Source organism: Manis javanica, chromosome 11 (genome assembly GCF_040802235.1).
Source record: "Manis javanica isolate MJ-LG chromosome 11, MJ_LKY, whole genome shotgun sequence".
In the NCBI taxonomy this organism is placed as follows: domain Eukaryota; kingdom Metazoa; phylum Chordata; class Mammalia; order Pholidota; family Manidae; genus Manis; species Manis javanica.
Window position 1 is genome coordinate 86,809,561 of NC_133166.1, and position 21,550 is coordinate 86,831,110.

The 21,550-nt window shown below is 37.8% G+C and overlaps 1 protein-coding gene across 7 annotated transcripts in view; it reads left to right on the plus strand.

The window, feature by feature from the left end:
- RASAL2 (RAS protein activator like 2) overlaps positions 1-21,550 on the plus strand; it is a 396,637-nt gene that overhangs the window by 154,927 nt on the left and 220,160 nt on the right. For all 7 annotated transcript variants that reach the window (XM_037022379.2, XM_037022384.2, XM_037022380.2 and 4 more), the window contains exon 2: positions 17,134-17,261. In XM_037022379.2, coding sequence (XP_036878274.2) covers positions 17,134-17,261 — 128 coding nt within the window. The remainder of the gene's footprint in view (positions 1-17,133; positions 17,262-21,550) is intronic.

Here is a 21,550-nt window from a genome sequence, read left to right on the forward strand (position 1 = left end):
GTCTGGGAATTGTTTAATCCCGCCATCATATTTAAATGATAGTCGTGCTGGATACAGTATCCATGGTTCAAGGCCCTTCTGTTTCATTGCATTAAATATGTCATGCCATTCTCTTCTGGCCTGTAGGGTTTCTGTCAAGAAGTCTGATGTTAGCCTAATGGGTTTTCCTTTATAGGTCACCTTTTTCTCTCTAGCTTCCTTTAAAACTCTTTCCTTGTCCTTGATCCTTGCCATTTTAACTATTATGTGTCTTGGTGTTGTCCTTCTTGGATCCTTTCTGTTGGGGTTTCTGTGTATTTCCGTGGTCTGTTCGATTATTTCCTCCCCCAGTTTGCGGAAGTTTTCAGCAATTATTTCTTCAAAGAGACTTTCTATCCCTTTTCCTCTTTCTTCTTCTTCTGGTACCCCTATAATACAAATATTATTCCTTTTGGATTGGTCACATAGTTCTCTTAGTGTTGTTTCGTTCCTGGAGATCCTTTTATCTCTCTCTATGTCAGCTTCTATATGTTCCTGTTCTCTGGTTTCTATTCCTTCAGTGGCCTCTTGCATCTTATCCATTCTGCTTATAAATCCTTCCAGGGATTGTTTCCCTTCTGTGATCTCCTTTCTGACATCTGTGATCTCCCTCCAGACTTCATTCCATTGCTCTTGCATTTTTCTCTGCATCTCTGTCAGCATGTTCATGATTTTTATTTTGAATTCTTTTTCAGGAGTACTGGTTAGGTCTGTCTCCTTCTCAGGTGTTGTCTCTGTGATCTTTGTCTGCCTGTAGTTTTGCCTTTTCATGGTGATAGAGATAGTTTGCAGAGGTGGTATGAGTGACAGCTGGAAGAGCTTTCCTTCTTGTTGGTTTGTGGCCTTCCTCTCCTGGGAGAATAGCGACCTCTAGTGGCTTATGCTTGGCAGCTGTATGCAGACAGGACTTCTGCTACCTGCCCAGTTGCTATGGAGTTTATATCCGCTGTTACTGTGTACGTGGCCTGGCTGGGGCTGCTCCTCCAAAATGGTGGAGCCCCGTTGGATGGGGAGTGGCTGGGAGGCTATTCATCTCTGTAATCGGCCTCTGTGCTCCCTGTTGCCCAGGGGGTTAGAGTGCCCAGAGATCCCCAGATTCCCTGCCTCTGGGATAAGTGTCCTGTCCTGCCCCTTTAAGACTTCCAAAAAGCACTCTCCAAACCAAAACAACAACAGCAACCACGAAAGAGGAAAAAAAAAAAAAAGAAAAAAACGCGCTATTTTCTTTGTCGTCAAGCGCCGTTCTCAGGCACCTGCTCACCAGTCTTGCTGCCTTGTTTCCCTAGTCTTGGGGTCCCTGTCCCTTTAAGGCTTCCAAAAAGCACTCGCCAAAAAAAAAAAAAGGGAGAAATGCGCAATATTGTTTGTCCTCAAGCACCGGTCTCAGGCACCCGCTCACCAGTCTTGCTACCCTGTTTCCCTAGTATTGGGGTCCCTGTCCCCTTAAGTCTTCCAAAAAGCACTCGCCAAAAAAAAGGGAAAAACGCGTGATTTTCTTTGTCCTCAGGCGCCGGTCTCAGGCACCCGCTCAGCTGCCTTACTGCCCTGTTTCCCTGGTATTGAGGTCCCTGTCCCTTTAAGGCTTCCAAAAAGCACTCGCCAAAAAAAAAGAAACAAACCGCTCCAGTTTCTTTCCACCCGCTGGGAGCCAGGGGGATGGGCGCTCGAGTCCCACCAGGCCAGGGCTTGTATCTTACCCCCTTCGCAAGGCGCTGGGTTCTTGCAGGTGTGGATATGGTCTGGATGTTGTCCTGTGTCTTCTGGTCTCTATTTTAGGAAGTTGTCTTTGTTATATTTTCATAATTCTGTGTGATTTTGGGAGGAGAGTTCGTCTGCTCTACTCACGCCGCCATCTTGGTTCCGCCCCCTTGCTATATATTTTTTAAGTGAGTAATGTTGTTTTAAATTTTAATCTTAAAACAAAGTAGTAGATGTGCATAGTTATAAGTGTGTACTACAAGGATTGAAATGAAAAAGAGCAATTTGCTTCCCTACTCATTGCCTCAGCTAGTTTCGTAGAAGCATCCACTTTCAACTCATTTAGAGAGTTTTTTCCATTACTTGCCTTCATATTTTTAAATAATTCATGTATTCACACATATACATATGCACACATGAAAATATAGATAGACATATAGTTTCAAACACTGGAACTGTCTTCCGCTTGTAATCTATTTTTAAAATTCTCTCTAAACACACACACATACACAAAACCATGATCTTATTCTCTTTTATAATTGAGAAAATGGAGTTCTCAGAGAGGTCAATTCATTTGCACAAAATCATGGAAATAGTAAACGGCAGCTTTGAATTTAGTCATCTGACTTCACAGTTAAATTCATGTTTAAGTCAAATTCCTTCAAAATGGGACTCTATAGTGATTTCCCCCTCTTCTTCAGTGCCCAAATGTTTACTAATAATAACAAATAAACTTTTATTGTGTTCTTAGCATGTGGGCGGTACTTTGTTAAGCCCTGATGTGTATCATCTCATTTGAACCTCACAGAACGTTCAAAAAATCCCTAAGCGAGTAGGAGCTTTGTCATCCCTCTTTTAAAAATGAAGAAATTGAGGTTCACTTAGGCTGAGTAATCTGTCCAAGGTCACACAACTCATAAATGCTAGAACTGGAGTCTTTTTAAAGTATAATTTTTATTGAAATATGTACAAAGAGAAAAGTGAACAAATACTATAGCTTGTTCAGCCTGATGAATTTGCATTAAAGGGGACATACCTAGGTAACTTGTGCCGTCTGAACCAACAGCACATTACCAGCATCCCAGAAGCCCACCGTATGCCCCTTCCCAGGCTCTATGTGTCCAAAGACTAACTACGATACTGACTTCAGTAACATAGATGAAGTTTATCTATTTCTGAACTTCATATAAACAAAATTATACATCTTTTATGTCTGATTTTTGCTCAGTATTTGTGAGATTCATACATGTTACCAATGTAGTTGAGTTCTTTAACTCTCATTGATATATAATAATCCATTTTATGAATTACCACAATTTGCTTATTAATTCTACTACTTGTGGACATTTTAGGTTGTTTCTAGTTTCTAGTTTTGGCTATTAAGAATAGTGCTTCCATGGATGTCTTATACATGCCTTTTGATGAAAATGTGTCCATATTTCTGTTGGGTATATAGTGGTAGAATTGCTGGATAATGTATATTTTCAGTTTTGGTAAATATTGTCAAACGGTTTCGCAAAGCAATAGTACCAGTTCTCACTCCTGTTTGCAAGTGCTTCACATCCTCACCAACATTTAATATCCTTTTCATTCCAGCCATGCTGGTGGGTATGTAGTAATCTCTCACTGTCATTTTAATTTGCTTTTCCCTGGTGATTAATGAAGTTGAGCACCTTTTGTAACATAGTAAGTGAACGTTTGTCTATTCTTTTTTATGAAGTGTGTTCAAGTCTTTTGCCCATTTTTCAGTTGGGTTGTCTTCCCTTTTCTCTAACAAAATACATTTGTTTTCCTCGCTGTGTCCCCCTTTTGCTGAGGCAAGAACTTTTGACTCTTCTACCTTTTTACTCCAGCATTTACATATGTTCTTACTTCTAAATAATATGAATATACCACTGTATTTTTTTATTCATCAGATTTAGAGCTTTTTCTTGATTTTCTATTATGGTGGATGAGGATTTAGCCATCATAGTCATCTCAATTCCTCACTATGGTTACATATTTTTTAAAAATCAGTATTCAATATTTATACTATTGTGCCTATAGTGGGCATGGTTGAATATCATTATTACATTTTCTTTCTTACATTTTTTGCTTTTTTCCTGAGGTTAATAATTACTTTGTTTTTTAATTCGTTCAATTTTCTATTACTTACTCTTCTCATACCTTCTTGTAGTTTTGCAGTACAGTTTTACTCAAGATCAGAATATTGGATAATCTATTAGTTCCAGATTATTATTTTTTTGTTGTTTCCTGTTGGGGGCAACATCCTTCATGGAGTTCCCCTGGTCTTCTTATATTGTTTCCTGAATAGCTGTCTTGCTAGGTATTTCTTTTGCTTCCTTAGAATTCTCTCTGCCTTTCTCTTAGGTTGGAAGCCATTTCCTGAATCTTAAGTCTTCTTGTTTTGTTCAAGCACATCCTCCAGTAGTTTGAAAAGATGGCACAGTAGCAGTAAGCGTGATGTGACAGCCTTCAGCTTGCCAGTCCCTTTAGTCACATTGCTCCAATCAGTACTGCTTATATCTGGTGGATAGTTATCAACTTCCTATTTCTTTTCATCATTTTGAGAAACTCATTACTTCTCTCCTGTGTTGGAATGCCTGGATTTTTTGTTTGTTTGCTTGTTTTTTATATGGTATGCTTTGTTTTCTTGGTTTACTCTCTGTTATAGATTAAATATTTGTGTTTCCAGAAACTTATTTTATGTTAGAGCCTAACCTCCAGTGTAACTGTATCTTGGAGATAGGGCCTGTAAGGAGATGATAAAGGTTAAATGAGGTCATAAGGCGGGGCCCTTATCTGATAGAGCTGGTGTCTTTATAAGAAAAGGAAGAGATACCTCTTTCTCTTCGTTATGTGCGGACAGAGAAGGCAGCCATCTGCAAGCCAGGAAGAGAGCTTTCGTCAGGAACCAAACTGGCTGGCACCTTAATCTCGGACTTCCAAGCCTCCAGATCTATGAGAAAATTATTTTCTGTTGTTTAAGGCACCTAGACTGTGATATTTTGTTATGGCAGCACAAGCAGACTAAAACTGTCCCTCATTTTGAAGGAAATTATACTATCATAGCTTCCTGAGAAATAGTCTGTGGTTAGGGAAAATTTGAGGCCATGAATATCTAAAAACATCTTTATCCTATCCTTACACTTGTTAGTTTGGCTAAGTAAATAATCTAGATTGGAAATAATTTTCTTTTCAAATTTTAAAGGCATTGCTCCGTCATCTTCCAAATTCCTGTGTTCCATTTGAGAAGTCTAGATCCATTCTTGTTCCTGAGATATTGTATGCAAATTGATTTTTCTCAGTGATGTATTCTGTTGGGCATCTGTTTTCATTGATTTTGCTGGACTTTTAGTGGTTTTCAATCTGGAAACTCATATCTTTCAATACTGACAAATTTCACTAATGATTTTCTCATTTCTGTTTCTTAGCATCAAACTAAAATTAGTTCTTCTGCAAAGGGGAGTGTTACCGTTATCAAACATCTGATTGTCTGCTATCAATAAGTCATGCCTTCAAGGTATTTATTACATTGTTATCGGATAACTCACTCACTTTGCCCTGTAATGGAGCAGAGTTAGAACCCCCATGCTTAGGTCCTGGTGCTTTTGAGAGTGAGAGGGGGTCAGCAAAGGGACTCTTTACAAATCCCAAGTTAAAGGAACTCACTCATCAGAAGTGTCACCTGTTATCTTCTACCTGCCCTCTTTCTCTTAAAAAGGGTGATAATGAATATAGGGAGTTACTGACTAGACTCCAGGGATCAAGTTGCATGGAAATTAAGGCGCCGTACTTGAAAAGGAAACCAAAATGGTTAGCTAAGGTTTAAATACACAGTATAAATTCATTTCAACAAATAGTTTGAGATCATAATTTATGATAAGGATTAAGATTTACATTTCCATAAAGGCAAATGTTTTTGACCTAATTACTTGATATGTTGAACATACTGAATCATTTACTACTGTTTATAATAAGTAATCCTTATTACTCACCAAGGTGAGAGTGATCATATTTAAATCTACTGGGGCTGGGCCATTGATTCATATGCACTGTAATGTAGTTTATCAACCCATAGATTCCTTATAAGTCATGATAAAACAGAGTTCACAGGCAACACTTTTCATGTTTGGGTGGTTATCATTCTAAGACAATTTTTCTTTATTCTGGAAACAGGTACTTTCTGACATTTTGACAGAATAAGGAGGGTCAAAAGGTCATAAGAGGATAAAAGTAGTAAAATCAAGCTTCATTTTAATGTCCTGAATGGTTTTGGCTTTCCTTTCTATACTTTAAGAATGAGAGTGGCTTAACGTATACTGAAAGCAGTAATTGATGGCAACTACACAATCTTGAGCAGACAGTATTAACACATTAAAAAAATTATTTCTTCATATATCTTGAATATCTTCTGGGCTGCTACAGAACAGCATACTGCAGTTACTGACATTTTTAAGAATCATGTCCATATGGCAACTCTTAACATTCTGCTGTTGTAGAAGGAAATTGCCTACAGAATATAGCCAAGCATTGTACTACACATTTTTTTTATTTGCTTTTATTTTGTTAAGGTATCATTGACATACAATCTTATGACAGTTTCACATGAGCAACATTGTCATTATTACATTCACCCATATTAACAAGTCCCCATTCCCAACCCATTGCAGTCACTGTCCATCAGCATAGTAAGATGCTATAGAGTCATTACTTGTCTTCTCCATGCTGTACTGTCTACTCTGTGACCTGCCTATATTGTGTGTGCTAATTATAATGCCCTTTAATCCCCTTCTCCCTCCCTCCCCACCCAAACATCCTCCCAATCTCCTTCCCTTTGGTAACCACTAGTCCCTTTTGGGAGTCTGTGAGTCTGCTACTGTTTTATTCCTTCAGTTTTGTTTCATTGTTATACTCCACAAATGAGTAAAATCATTTGGTACTTGTCTTTCTCCACCTGGCTTCTTTCTCTGAGCACAATACCCTCTAGCTGTTGTTGCAAATGGCAGGATCTGTTTTCTTCTTATGGCTGAATAATATTCCATTGTGTACATTTACCACCTCTTCTTTATCCATTCATCTACTGATGGACACTTAGGTTGCTTCCATATCTTGGCTATTGTAAATAGCACTGTGATAAACATAGGGGTGCATATGTCTTTTTGAATCTGGGATCTTGATTACTTTGGGTAAATTCCTAGGAGTGAAATTCCTGGGTAAAATTGTATTTCTATTTTTTAGTTTTTTGAGGAACCTCCATGTTGCTTTCCACAATGTTTGAACTAATTTACATTCCTACCAACAGTGTAGCAGGGTTCCCCTTTCTTTGCATCCTCGCCAGCATTTGTTGTTCCTTGTGTTTTGTGTTGGCCATCCTAACTGGTGTGAGGTGATATCTCATTGTGGCTTTAATTTGCATTTCCCTGAAAATTAGCAAAGTGGAGCATCTTTTCATGTGCCTGTTGGCCGTCTGAATTTCTTCTTAGGAGAATTGTCTGTTCACATCCTCCACCCATTTTTTAATCGGGTTATGTGCTTTTTGGGTGTTGAGGCATGTGAGTTCTTTATATATTTTGGATGTTAATCCCTTGTCAGATATGTCATTTATGAATATATTCTCCCATTCTGTAGGATACCTTTTTATTCTACTGATGATGTCCTTTGCTGTACAGAACCTTTTTAGTTTGATGTAGTTCCATTTGTCCATTATTGTTTTGTTTCCCTTGCCCTAGGAGATGCGTTCAGGAAAAAGTTGCTCATGTTTATATTCAAGAGATTTTTGCCTATGTTTTCTTCTAAGAGTTTTATGGTTTCATGACTTACATTCAGGTCTTTGATCCATTTCAAGTTTACTTTTGTTTATGGAGTTAGACAATAATCCAGTTCCATTCTCTTACATGTAGTTGTCCAGTTTTGCCGACACCAGTTGTTGAAGAGGCTCTCATTTCCCCGTTGTATATCCATGGCTCCTCTGTCATATATTAGTCGGCTGTATATGTGTGGGTTTATATCTGGGCTTTCTATTCTGTTTCATTAATCTATGGGTCTGTTCTTGGTGCCAGTACCAAATCATCTTGATTACTATGGCTTTGTAGTAGAGTTTGAAGTTGGGGAGTGTAATCCCCCCAGCTTTATTCTTTCTTCTCAGGATTGCTTTGGCTATTTGGAGTCTCTTGTGGTTCCATATGAATTTTAGAATGATTTGTTCTAGTTTGTTGAAGAATGCTGTTGGAATTTTGATAGGGATTGCATTGAAACTGTAGATTGCTTTAAGCAGGATGGCTATTTTGACAATATTAATTCTTCCTATCCATGAGCACAGGATGTATTTCCATTTATTGGTGTCCTCTTTCTCTCATGAGTGTCTTGTAGTTTTTAGGGTATAGGACTTTCACCTCCTTGGTTAGGTTTATTCCTAGGTATTTTATTCTTTATGATGCAATTATAAATGGAGTTTTTTTCCTGATTTCTCTTTGTGCTAGTTCATCATTAGTATATGGGAATGCAACAGATTTCTGTGTATTAATTTTGTATCCTGCAACTTTGCTGAATTCAGTTATTAGTTCTAGTAGTTTTGGGGTGGATTCTTTAGGGTTTTTATGTACAATTTCATGTCATCTGCAAACAGTGACAGTTTAACTTCTTCCTTACCAATCTGAATGCCTTTTATTTCTTTGTGTTGTCTGATTGCCATGGCTAGGACCTCTAGTACTATGTTGAGTAAAGCATTGTACCACATTTTTAAAGCTGTATGGCTGGGCAAAGGTTTTATTATTTATCAGAACAATAAAGAACTGCCTTTTAAAAATATAGCTTGTTAGTTGACCTATTAATATAAATGATATTTGAACTTCTGTTAAAACTGTTTGAAATGTTTGGCAAGGAGAAAAATAGCCCTTTGTCTATTTAGGAAAATCTATGTGTTCTTAGCTAATTTAAGTAGCTTAGCTCCATTTTAAAGATATTTAGAGATGTTCTTCCTTCTGTAAGAAAGAGGTCACCCTAATTCTGAGACGTTATAAAGTAATGCTTGTACTTTCAATTCTGAACCAAATTCAGAACCCAAACAAGTCTGATAATAGAAGTTTGAATGTTGGCAAGAACATGCCATTTCTAAGCTAGGTTCATTCTGGCATGTGAATAAACACATGCACACATGAAAATATAGATCGCTCTATAGCAGTTTAGACCTCTGCAGTTTACAGCAACTGCTTGATAGAAGTATGTTTCTCTTTTAATGTATTAAAATATCCCTATATAGAAAGATTTCCCAAATCTATATTTTGTCTTTGTTTTTCTTTCAAGTCTGTACTAAGGATCCATGAAAGGCTATTAAGACTGAATGATTAGGGTTTGTGTTAGCTGGGAGATTTTCTCTATAAACTTGTTTGGATGGTAGTATATAGACTTAGGATTTTACCAGTTGCATTTAACTTACAACGTTAGAATTTGAAAAACATATGGCTAGTAAATAATGTGATTCAAAAGCAACTCAGATTAACTTGTAAGGAACTATAAGATACAAAAATAAAATTTCCCTTAGCAATTTTTTCTTTGACATTCTCCATATTTGGGTCATGGACTTATTCCCTTCTACTCTCTTTACCCTTATTTCTGCTTTCCTACGGTAAGTCTTTGGAAATACTTTATGAGTCTGGAAGAGATAAAAAGATGCTTACCCTTAAAAGAGAAGTTACTCTGTAGGCATTTATAGATAAGCTTCATGATATTTCTAGCTCTCTCATATCATTTTGTTCATCTTTGTCAGCTCATGTGGCAGGCCATGATGCTCCCTTCTCTGGCTACAGGAGAGGCTATGAGGCAGGGTTACACACAGGAGAAGTTTTGTTGTTGCCCTGCCAAATAATTATTAAATTTACATTAGCATTTTAAAGAGACCCAGAATTTGACTTTCGATTTACAGGTAGACTAAATAATCTGGTATTTTGAATGCCATTTCTAAGTGATTTGGGTATAATGGATTACACTGAATCTTTCAAATTCAATTTAAATTTAAAAGCTTCCCATTTAGGTTTCATTTATTCCTTTTTGAAAAACTTTGTTTTGGGCTTTGATGATAAAACAAAAGCAGAATTACAGTCATATAATCTGCTTTGTGAGCATTTGTCCCTCTCTATTTGTATTTATTGCTCTTTTATTCTTTCATCTCTTGTGTTATATTCTTCCCTTACCAACACCTAGAGAGTTACCAGTGCTGTTGGCTCCTTTTTCAAAACCTGGCTCACATAATCCCTTTTGTTCTGTTTGCACTGTCACCAATCTATGACCCTGTCCAGGCCATTACATTAGTCTGCCATCTGTTGTTGTCTCCCAGCATGCTTCATCTTAACAAACTATTACCAGATTTTCTTAGAGTCCTCCATTGGTTTCCTATTGTCTGAGCAGTGTTTTCTAAAATATGGTCTGTGGAATCCTAGAACTCAAGGATTCCCCTGATCTTCGAGGTTAAAACTATTAAAACTATTTTCCTAATAAAACTTACCTCCCCTCCCTTTTTAACTGTGTTGGCGTTCAAACTGGTTATGCAAAAACAATTGTGAGTAAAACTCCTGATACAGTAGCAGGAATAAGGCAGGAGAACCAATTACACCAGCAGTCATTGCCTTCTTCTCTGCCACATACAGTAGAGAAAAGGCCAGTGTTACTTAAGAATTTCCTTCAGAACCAGTGAGAATCCTTACTTTATTAAATCTCAACTCTAGAGTTTACATCTTTTTAACATTCTGTGTGATGACATGGAAAATACTCATAAGCTGCCTACTGCAGCATGATACTTATTGCAATGGGAGCATTTGTGCAAATTGAGTTGCAAGCTGAACTTGCCACTTGTTTTTTATGAACACCATTTTTACTTGAGAGAACAACTAAAAGACAAACTGTAGTTTAATTCAGTCTTGGTTATTTGGCAGGCATTTTCTGAAAAATACATAAATCTGTTATTTAAGGGGGACAAACCAACAGTATTTATTGCCAGTGATAAAATTCAAGACAAAACCAAAAATTAGTATTTTTGAAAACTTGAATCTGCCACCTTGAGCTTTACAGCTTCCTACTACTTAAAGACTTTTTTTAATGATATCAAGACTTTTGTGAAGATTATAAATGTGATTTTTTGATATTATCGAATGAAAAGTGTCAACATCTGCAAGATCTACAAAACTAAATGAACCAATAGTTTCTAAATATCAGTGCATAACGTTCCGAACTCATGCATTTTGGTAAAAGTTCCACTCATAGGGGAAGATAAACCAGTGATTTTGTGTAACAGATGTAAAAGTTCGTTGATAAAGGTCTCAGATTCTACATTTTACTCACTTTTTAAAAAATTAATTGATTTATTTATTTTGTTGTCATTAATCTACAATTACATGAAGAATATTATGTTTACTAGGGTCCCCCCTTCACCAAATCCCCCCCACAAACCCCATTACAGTACTGTCCATCAGCGTAGTAAGATGCTGTAGAATCACTACTTGTCTTCTCTGCGTTGCACAGCCCTCCCCATGCCCACCCCCCAACATTATACATGCTAATCGTAATGTCCCCTTTCTTTTTTCCCACCCTTATCCCTCCCTTCCCTCCCTTTCTCCCCAGTCCCTTTCCCTTTGGTAACTGTTAGTCCATTCTTAGGTTCTATGATTCTGCTGCTGTTTTGTTTCTTTAGTCTTTCTTTGTTCCTATAGTCTTTGGGTTTGAGGTGAGTCTCTTGTAAGCAGCATAGAGAAGGGTCTTGCTTTTTTATCCATTCTATTATTCTGTGTCTTTTGATTGGTGCATTCAGTCCATTTACATTTAGGGTGATTATTGAAAGATATGTATTTTAAACACTGTCTGGTCATGCTTTATTTTTCTCCCTTCTTATTCCTCCTCCTCCGTTCTTTATATGTTGGTTTTTTTATTCTGTGCTCTTTTGTGCTTCCTTTAACTGCTTTTGTGGGTAGTTGATTTTATTTTTTGCCTTTAGTTAGTATTTGGTTGGTCTGCTTTCTTTGCTGTCATTTTATTTTCTCTGGTGACATCTATTTAGTCTTATGAGTGCTCCCATCTAGAGCAGTCCCTCTAAAATACCCTGTAGAGGTGGTTTGTGGGAGGCAAATTCCCTCAACTTTTGCTTGTCTGGGAATTGTTTAATCCCTCCTTCATATTTAAATGATAATCGTGCTGGATATAGTATTCTTGGTTCAAGGCCCTTCTGTTTCATTGCATTAAATATATCATGCCATTCTCTTCTGGCCTGTAAGGTTTCTATTGAGAAGTCTGATGATAGCCTGATGGGTTTTCCTTTGTAGGTGACCTTTTTCTTCTCTCTAGCTGCCTTTAAAACTCTGTCCTTGTCCTTGATCTTTGCCATTTTAATTATTATGTGTCTTGGTGTTGTCCTCCTTGGGTCCTTTCTGTTGGGAGTTCTGTACACTTCCATGGTCTGATTGATTATTTCCTCCCCCAGTTTGGGGAAGCTTTCAGCAATTATTTCTTCAAATACTCTTTCTATTTCTTTTTCTCTCCCTTCTTCTTCTGGTACCCCTATAATGTGGATATTGTTCCTTTTGGATTGGTCACATAGTTCTCTTAATATTGTTTCATTCCTGGAGATCCTTTTATCTCTCTCTGTGCCAGCTTCTATGTGTTCCTGTCCTCTGGTTTCTATTCCATCAATGGCCTTCTCCATCTTATCCATTCTGTTCATAAATCTTTCTAGAGATTGTTTCATTTCTGTAATCTCCCTCCAGACTTCCTCCCTTAGCTCTTGCATATTTCTCTGCAGCTCCATCAGCATGGTTATGAGCTTTATTTTTTTCTTTTTCAGGAAGACTGGTTAGGTCTATCTCCTTCTCAGGGTTAGCCTCTGTGATCTTGGTCTGTATCAATTTCTTCTGCTTTTTCATGGCGATAGATGTATTTGTGGGGAGCTGGCGTGTGTGTTGGGTAAGAGAAAGTCCCTTCTTGCCAGTTTGTGGCCTTCCTCTCCTGGGAGAACAGCAGCCTCTAGTGGCTTGTGCTGGGCAGCTGGGTGCAGACGGGGCTTCTGATCTTGCCCAGCCGCTATGGAGTTTATTTAGCTCTGCAGTTGCTGTGGGTGTGGCCTGCCTCAGGCTGCTGCTCCAATATGGCGGAGCCACGTTGGAGGGGGAACAGGTGGGAGGCTGTTTATTGCAGTGAGGGGCCTCTGAGCTGTGCTGCTGGGGTTTGGGCGCCCAGAGTTCCCTGGGATTCGCAGCTGCTGGGCTAAGTGTCCCAGGGCGCTTCCGTCCAGCTGTGGGGTCCCTGTCCATTTAAGACTTTCAAAAAGCACTCGCTTTTCTTTGTCCTGGGAGCGCCAGCTGTGGGGACCCGCTCACACATCTTACTGTCCTGTTTCCCTAGTTTCCAGCACCCCATGCATGCACTGTGTCTGTGTTCCAGTGCAGATGGCTAGGGCTGGGTGATTAGCAGTCCTGGGCTCCCTCTCCCTCCCCCGTCCGACTCCTCTCCTCCCACCAGGAGCTGAAGGGAGGGGTGCTCAGGTCCCGCTGGGCCAGGGCTTGTATCTTACCCCCTTCGCGAGGCACTAGGTTCTCACAGGTGTGGATGTGGTCTGGCTGTTGTCCTGTGTCTTCTGGTCTCTCTTTTAGGATTAGTTGTATTTGTTGTATTTTCAAAAATATATATGGTTTTGGGAGGAGATTTCTGCTGCTCTACTCATGCCACCATCCTGGTTCTCTCTCCATTTTACTCACTTTTAAGAAGCAGTTGCTTGTCAGGTTTTGGTATACTATTGAAAAGGATGATCCACAATTATCTTAAAATGCTGTTAAAAATATTCTTCTCTTTTCCAACTTCATATCTGTGAGTTCATATTTTCCTTACATACTTCCACCAAAACAACATAAAGCAATGAATTGAATGTTGAAACAATATAAGAACCCAGCTGTCTTCCATTCAGCTAGACTTTAAGGAGATTTTCAAAATTTAAAAGTGTCACTCCTCTCACTTCTTTTTGTTTGTTTGTTTTGGAAAACAGTTACAGTTCATTAAAAATGTGTTATTTCTATTAATGTGCAATGGTTATGTTATTATCATTTAAAAAATTTCTCAGTTTTAATTTTTGATATGGTAAATTTTGATAAATATAACCAACTAACATAAACAAAACTCTTTGGAATCCTTATTTTCAGAGTTTAAAGAGATCCTGAGATTTAAAAAAATTGAGAATTACTTGTCTACATGATAATATGCAGCCTTAGAGAAGTAAGAGAGCCATTGAGTAACCTCTGATTCTTTTTAATGTTTTTTAAATCTTTCATTTTTTCTAATAAGGCCAGAAACCAATGTTCTTAATATCCTTGTAGGAATGGGACAATGCAAATCTAAAATTTTTTTCCAATTTAGCTATTAAGATTCTCATTTGTAATTCTAAGTTAGTTATCCTTTCCTCTAGTGAATTTTAGGCATAAATATAATTGGAAGTCAGGAATGCGACACATGTCACTAGAACAAAAAGAAAGATTGGTAGAATTTGTGGAGTAGTAGTAATAATAATAATAATAATAATCTGAGCCTGTCTGTTCATTTACAGGTACAGTCCTTACAAGTGTACTAGTAAAACTTCTTTTAGCCATGGAAATGAGGACATCACAGAATGAATAAGTTAAATCTATAGAGGTTATTTAAAAATCTTATTTTATATTGTTATTTAATACAGAAGCACCAAAAAGATACCCTCTCCCCCCCAACCCCCCGCCTCACCCCACACACAAGTCACTTATTCTAGCTTCTTTCTTGTTTTCCTCTTTGGTATGCATTCTTATAAAATGATTAAAAAGTAGGCATTAGATAGTAGAAAAAAATGGGAAACGTGTAAAATTTATAACATGGCTTATCAATCTCATACTTTAGACAAAGAGAAAATATTTAAATATAGAAGTATTGCTCCCTACTTTATTCTACCTTTGGCACTGGAAAGAAGTCATCTAGGGTCTCAAAATGCTTTAGGAGACATTGTCTTGTGTCAGAATATCACAAAACTAGGAACAAAGCTCAGATTGGAGAAAGAGAAGATGTGAGTCTTTAAAACTTAAGGTTTTCTTAAATTCAGTGTTGAAACAGATTTATGTTTTGTCAGGAAGCCTGGGTCATGCTATATAAGTAGAGATTGTATATTCTAATTTTTATGGACAGAGTCTATCAGTATTTTCTTGTTTAAATATAGATTATAAGATTACTGTTCAAATTACAGTGGGCAGTTTAGGTCACCCATGGCTAACTTACGTAAGAAGATTAGTCATTTGAATGAAAACTTGTCTAGGCCACAAAACTACCACATTTCCACATAAAGTAGGTGCATCCCACTTGGTTTAACTGGTCTTGGCATTTGACTCTAAAAATAGGCCTACATTGTGGTAAAAATCTAACCTGCTTGTTTGTCCAAATCATGTGAAGAAAATCAGTTTTGACATGGCTCTTAAGTATAAGCAAGAATATCCTATGTGTGGCAGAAAGAATTAAGAGTCAGTTCCTTTAAAACTACTTGTGATCATTTGAGGAGAATTTTAAGTATAAAGAAAACTTTAAAATAGTTTAAGATGCTTAGAAAACAGGAGAGTTGGAGGGAGGAGAAGAGAGTTGTGTAGAATGGAGAAGCAGTAGATGTGGGATGTATTGTGTATAGTGTGAGGAGATGGAAGTATAAAAAAAAAGGAAGAAAAGGAAAACCAGTGAACTCTCAGAATTACTAATATGTTCAGCAAAGTTCTAGTAACATCGTTGGTTCTTGGACTTTGAATTATTTTGGAGGATAGCTGATAAGCTCCCCAAAACATACAAAGCAACAAGTTTAGATACGTGTTTAGAGAGCAAAGGCAGAAGGAGCCCAGAAGATAATACTGGATGTATATGTGGATGTGAGAAGAGAGATACCCGTCTAACTGCCCTAATTACTGACTTGCTTATTTCTCCTGAACTCTGTCTATCATTATGCATATAAGTGTAGTATATAGTCTGGTAATTGTAGTATAAAACATCTAGGAAGTCATTTGTATTTCTTTGAAGTTAGTACCAGGAATACCTATCATCCTGTGATAAAAACACTACAAGTCTGTCTCCAAGAAGGGACTAGCGGTTAACAAAGGGGTGGGGTGGGTGAAGGTGGGTGGGGAGGGAGGGAGAAGGGAATTGAGGGATATTATGATTGGCACACATGGTGTGTATGTGTGGGGTCACAGGGAAGGCAGTATAGCATAGAGAAGACAAGTAGTGACTCTATAGCGTCTTACTATGTTGATGAACAGTGACTGCATAGGGTGTGGGGGGCACTTGATAATATGGGTGACTGTAGAAACCACAATGTTTTTCATGTGAGACTTTTGTAGGAATGTATATCAATGATACCTTAATAAAAAAATAAATTAAAAAATTCCCACCACAGTCTGTAGAAAGTAATAGTAATGAAAACACTCATCTAATAGATAAAGTAGATAAAATATTTATGATTTGTGACTCTCCTGCCACCATGAGTGTTTTCTGATTTCTTCAGTTTGCAGTGCTCCTCAGCATAATAACTAATAGTAAAAAACAGTGCATTTGAAATGGTCCCTGCAGTATAGTTCTGAGAGGACTTACTCCTTTGTGGCTAAAGAACTTTTGATATATATTGAACTATCATAAAAGCCTTATTTAATGTATGCTTACAGTGCAGATATGTCCCAACTTTTACAATAGCCCAAATGAGTGAACAATTCACGTCAAAAATTCTTAAAGTAACAAATAGTAACCACTTGGTATTTTATAGGGAAATGAGACATTTGAGAAGAGTTGAGATGTTTAGCTTTGATGTTGTGCACTTTGACCTGTAAGAGACATAATGGTAATGTTTGTATCTTTCCTTGAGGAAATTGCTTTGTGTTTTTAAGATCTTACTGGCCTCTAGTGGTAATATGATACCATAGTTTAAACATTCCTAGTTGGTATGAGTGACTAGGAATAAAGCCATTTAAAAAGCATAGGAGGCCAGTAACTTCACTCTTTCAGTTCTGTGTCAACAATACTGTTAATAGGTACATGCAACTTCATCTTCCTCCCAAAGGCTAGAGGCTCTATCTTTTGCTCTGGTCTCTGAGTCACCCCCATGTCTTTATTCTAAATAATACTTGTTTCCCTCCAAAGCAACCTCCCATAGTTTTAATGGTATATACAGCAATGATTACTCTGCCAAGCTTGTGCTACAGTTCTTCCTCTTTTCTGCAGACTGTAGGGTCCATTTTTCTGTATATAATAGCTTTTCTTAAGAGGAAGTTTTCAACTTACCACTTAGATTCATGTTTAGATTTCTTTATTAAATTTGATTTTGAAGAATCCTAATGCTAGTTGACTGAGCATGATGATGATTTATCACTTTTGTTTTTCATATTTGTCACACAGATGTGAAAGGACCACCTACCCATCGTCTGTCTTGTGGCCAGTCACCCTACACTGATACAACAACATGGGAGCGGAAGTACTGCATCCTCACAGACAGCCAGTTGGTGTTGCTCAACAAGGAGAAGGAGGTCAGATGGGTATTACAAAGAAAAGCTACTTCCCTTTTCTGATAAAATTCCTGAAGTAATCTAGTTTATTTGCATTTTGATAAATTGCATTTATGAAAGTGGAGGCTAGTTTATGAATGATAAACTATAAATAACTCTAAAGAGCTGCTAATGGCATAATGATATGTGATTGCCGTGAGGAACAAGTTCAAAAGGATAGAGCTGGATTTTCACTAAGAAACAGTGAAAGAGATACTGAGTTGAGTAATGTAGAATGAGAACAGATTAGATTGTATAACCTGGCTCCAGAAATGACCTGGAGGGTCTCTTGGAAATTATATCTAGCTCCTAGGAAGTAACAAAGGCACAGTCAGTGCATTAATTGAAGGAGATTTAATGAAGGGACTGTATACCGAGGCATGGGAGCGTAAGGGACCCAGCAAAGGGTGCTGAAGCACCCACAAACTAGCACCAGCAGAAAGCAGTTATCACTGTAGACCTTTAGGTTAAGGAACAGGAGCAGTATTTCTGGAACCAGAGAACAGTAGTTGCAGGAGCAGGCTGCATGACAGTTGGCTATTCTCAAAAGAACTCAGCCTTTACTAAAACAGAAGTGGCCAGCAGGGAGGAAGCAAGGGAAAATAAACACTCCAGCTCTCCTCCTGCCTTCTGATTTCTTGCCAGTGTTACCACTGGCCAAACCTAACTTTAAGCCAGAGGAAAAAGGTTGCTCTTGGTGTGTTCTTTAGAGGTTTGCTTCCTGAAAGACAAAGGAGAACATCGAACAGCGGAGGAGAGAAGGGCAGAGTAGACCTGGAGAAGCAGACAGAATGTAATTAGCACAGATGTTTAGTTCTAGGTAAACTTTTTGCCCTAAATTAAAAACCTCTTGAACATATCATATACTATCACTGATTTAACTCTCAAACCTTTACAGTGTATAAATCTTTCCACATCCAAGTAATTCATTTGCCTACTGGTGACTTATCAGATAGTTGGTATTCCAATTTGGTAGGACCATAAAACCATCCTACTCCCAAACTCCACAACATAAAAAAATGAGTGACTGTGCTTGACAAAGAAGAGGAGTAACAGGAGAGAAGGAGAATAAAAGATCTAATTCTGTGAAAGAGAAAGATTAATTTCCAAAAATATATATAAATGACTAGAAAGCTGTCAGTGGACTATCAATTTAGTAAGTCATCCCTCCTGAGAAGTGAGTTCAGAGGAAGCAATGACCAGGAAATTCATTTCCCAGTTCTCATATGTGGATCCACCTCCCTTTGTTCTTCTCTCTCCCCTCCTTCTCTGCCTCTTTTCTTTTCCATCCCTTCTCTTACTAAGCATTTTTAAATACAAGTCTTCCTCAACTTACAATGGTATTTACATCCCAATAAAGCCATTGTAAGTTGAAGACATCAGAATTTAAAAATGCATTTATAGCTTGTGGCCTACCAAACATCATAGCTCAGCTTAGCCTACCTGAAACGTGCTCAGAACTCTACACTAGCCTACAGTTGGGCAAACTCAGCTGGCACAAAGCCTGTTTTATAATAAAGTGTTGACTCTCTCCTGTAATTGACTGAATACTATACTGAAAGTGAAAAGCAGAATGTATGTCAGTGGATCGGTCATTTACCCTCATACTCTCATGGCCGACTGAGAGTTGCGGCTCACTGCCACTGCTGGATGTCACAGGAGAGAAATGCTGCCACCTGTCACTAACCCGGGAAAGGATCAAAATCCAAAATCCAAAGTAGGCTTTCTATTGAATGAGTATCACTTTGGCACCATTATGAATTTGAAAAACTGTTAAGTGTTCCTGAGTTGGGGACCATCTGTATAGTTAAAGCAAAGTAATAACAGTGAAGCAGTTTCACTTTCTTCTTTTATTTTAATAGCAGCTCTTACTTGCAAGGCCCAGCTAATATGTCCTCTGTGAAGAACTTGCTTATTTATTATTTTTCTCCAGTCATTGAAAAATGTTCTTTACTTTTGTTACCATCTCTGTACCCATGACCCTTTTCCAGTATTTTAATATTATTAAATTTAACTTTATTAAAATAACTTAATAAGGGTCAGCCTTTTATGGAACAATCTATGTTAAGTAGATACATATTACAAATTGATAGAGTGAATATAAGTATAGAAGATTTCTAATTACCCACTTTGAATAAACAGATAATTCAAAATGCTCATTTTAACCAAACTGCTCTGCCCACAGTCTCTTGTCAGAGCAATTAATAAGAATTAATATGAACAGGTCATTTACCATCTTTTTACCCTTACCTAATTTTATTCAATTTAGTAGTGTAATAGATTAAATAACCTATGAATAAGTAGCATAAGGTCAAGAAGCATGCCTTATCTAGAACCAAGATATAATCTATCGATTGAATATTACTGATCAGTTGCATAATCTAGGCCTGGGCTCCCTTTTTATAACTGTCCATGGTTAACAGTTTTCTAAAACAGTATCTTGTGTACTTTATCCCTTTTTATGTCAGTCATCATGTGTACCCTGACACCTGGGGAGCCCCTCATCTTCCACACTGTCCACATGGCTCTCTAAGTCCCCTTTCCTGCCCTTGCCTTCCCCTCATCTTTCACACCTCTTGAAAGCCTTACATTAGGCCTTCTTCAACTTATGGCCCATCATCATCAAAATCAGTGACTTATTCCATCTCTTTTCTGAAGGAATCCCTTAAAGTCTTGGTTTCATGAGAACCTGTATCTTCCCTGAGGACATTCTCTTCTATGAAGTCTTGTCAGATGATGGCTCTTTTTCTCCCACAGACCTCACACCATGTTGCCTGTATGTACAAGGTATCCATTTCCTTTCATGGCTGCTTCCTCTCATTCTTCCTCATTTTCCCTAAAAAGCCCAAATTATAAACCTTGTGTCATAGTCATCTTCCAGCCCCCAGTCATTCCCCCAAATTTTTGTGTTGATTTGAGCTCCTGGCTCATTATCAACATCTTCAGTACTGCTCTGGCCTTATTTTGTGATGATACCAAAATCCACCAAGACAATTATTTCAACTCATTGGCTCTCAGTCCCTTGGGTTCCTCTCCTCTAAGAATCTTCTTTGCCCTGCCTCATTGCTACAACGTCTTCATATTCTCAGTTTGTGTACATCTTGATTTCTGACCATCACCTCCTATCTTTATAACTCTGTCTCTTCAGTCCTTTTGGGACCTCTGGTCTATTGATCCTATCACCTTTTCTGCTCCTTGTATCTCTTCCCTCCATGGTCAGTCATTCTAGTTGCTCCCTTGCATGTTATTTCTTTGTCCTTCTCTTGCATCATCATACTCACTTGGAGATGTGAGAGCCCTGTTAATTCCTGCTCCTCATCTATCCTGCCCTGCTTCCTTGCAGCATGATGTGTCTGGAGAAAATCATTCCACCATGCTACTAGTCTTTAAACTAATGCCCGCAAATATCAAGGGAGCCCCTAAAGCTGCTTAGCAACCACAAAACATTTTCCCAGTCCATAAGGTGGACTGAAATGGACTGGGAAAATGTCATGAACAATAAAATACAATAAAATGAATTGTTAAGAAAAATGGAATTTTAAAAAGACAAAAATACAAGCCCAAATTTTTATTAAATTTAATAAAAATGAAATTATAATTAAATATCCACAGAATAATCATAACAGGAAAAGAAGGAATAAAATTACAAAATCATTACATGTTCATGGGAAGTATGCTGCATAATGAACAAATCCACTGATCACACCAGGCAACCCTCTTTTCAGTATCTGTACTGGTAAATTGTTTATTGCAAACCAATAACAATTTGCAGAACAACACAGGATCTTGGATCACCCTTATAGTATAGCACAATCTAAAGTGATTTTTAAGGTGATTTTCTTTCACACCTCTGTTCTGATCCCTTCTCTCTTACCTCACTTAGAGGTGATTATTTCATTTCTTCACAGAGAGAATTCAAGTTCTCCATTACCATGTCCACCCATCCACCAGTAACTATTTCCTTGTCCCCCAGTTTCTCTTGTTTAACTGTGGTTGAACTGTCCACAATCCACCCCTCCATGTGTACACATTCTGTTACTTCTTGACCATTTAAGAATGTACCACTAGCAATTCTTTCCTGCCTTGTTTACATTTTCAATTTTTTGCTCTCAACTCAATCATTTCCATTAGCATGCTGTTGTTTCTCCCATCCTAAGAGAAAAAAATAAGCCTGATTAACCTCACTTCCCCCTCCAGTTACCACCTCTTTCTCTGCTTCCCTTCACAGCAAAAATTCATGAAACTTCTAACATTGTCCCTAATTTCACTCT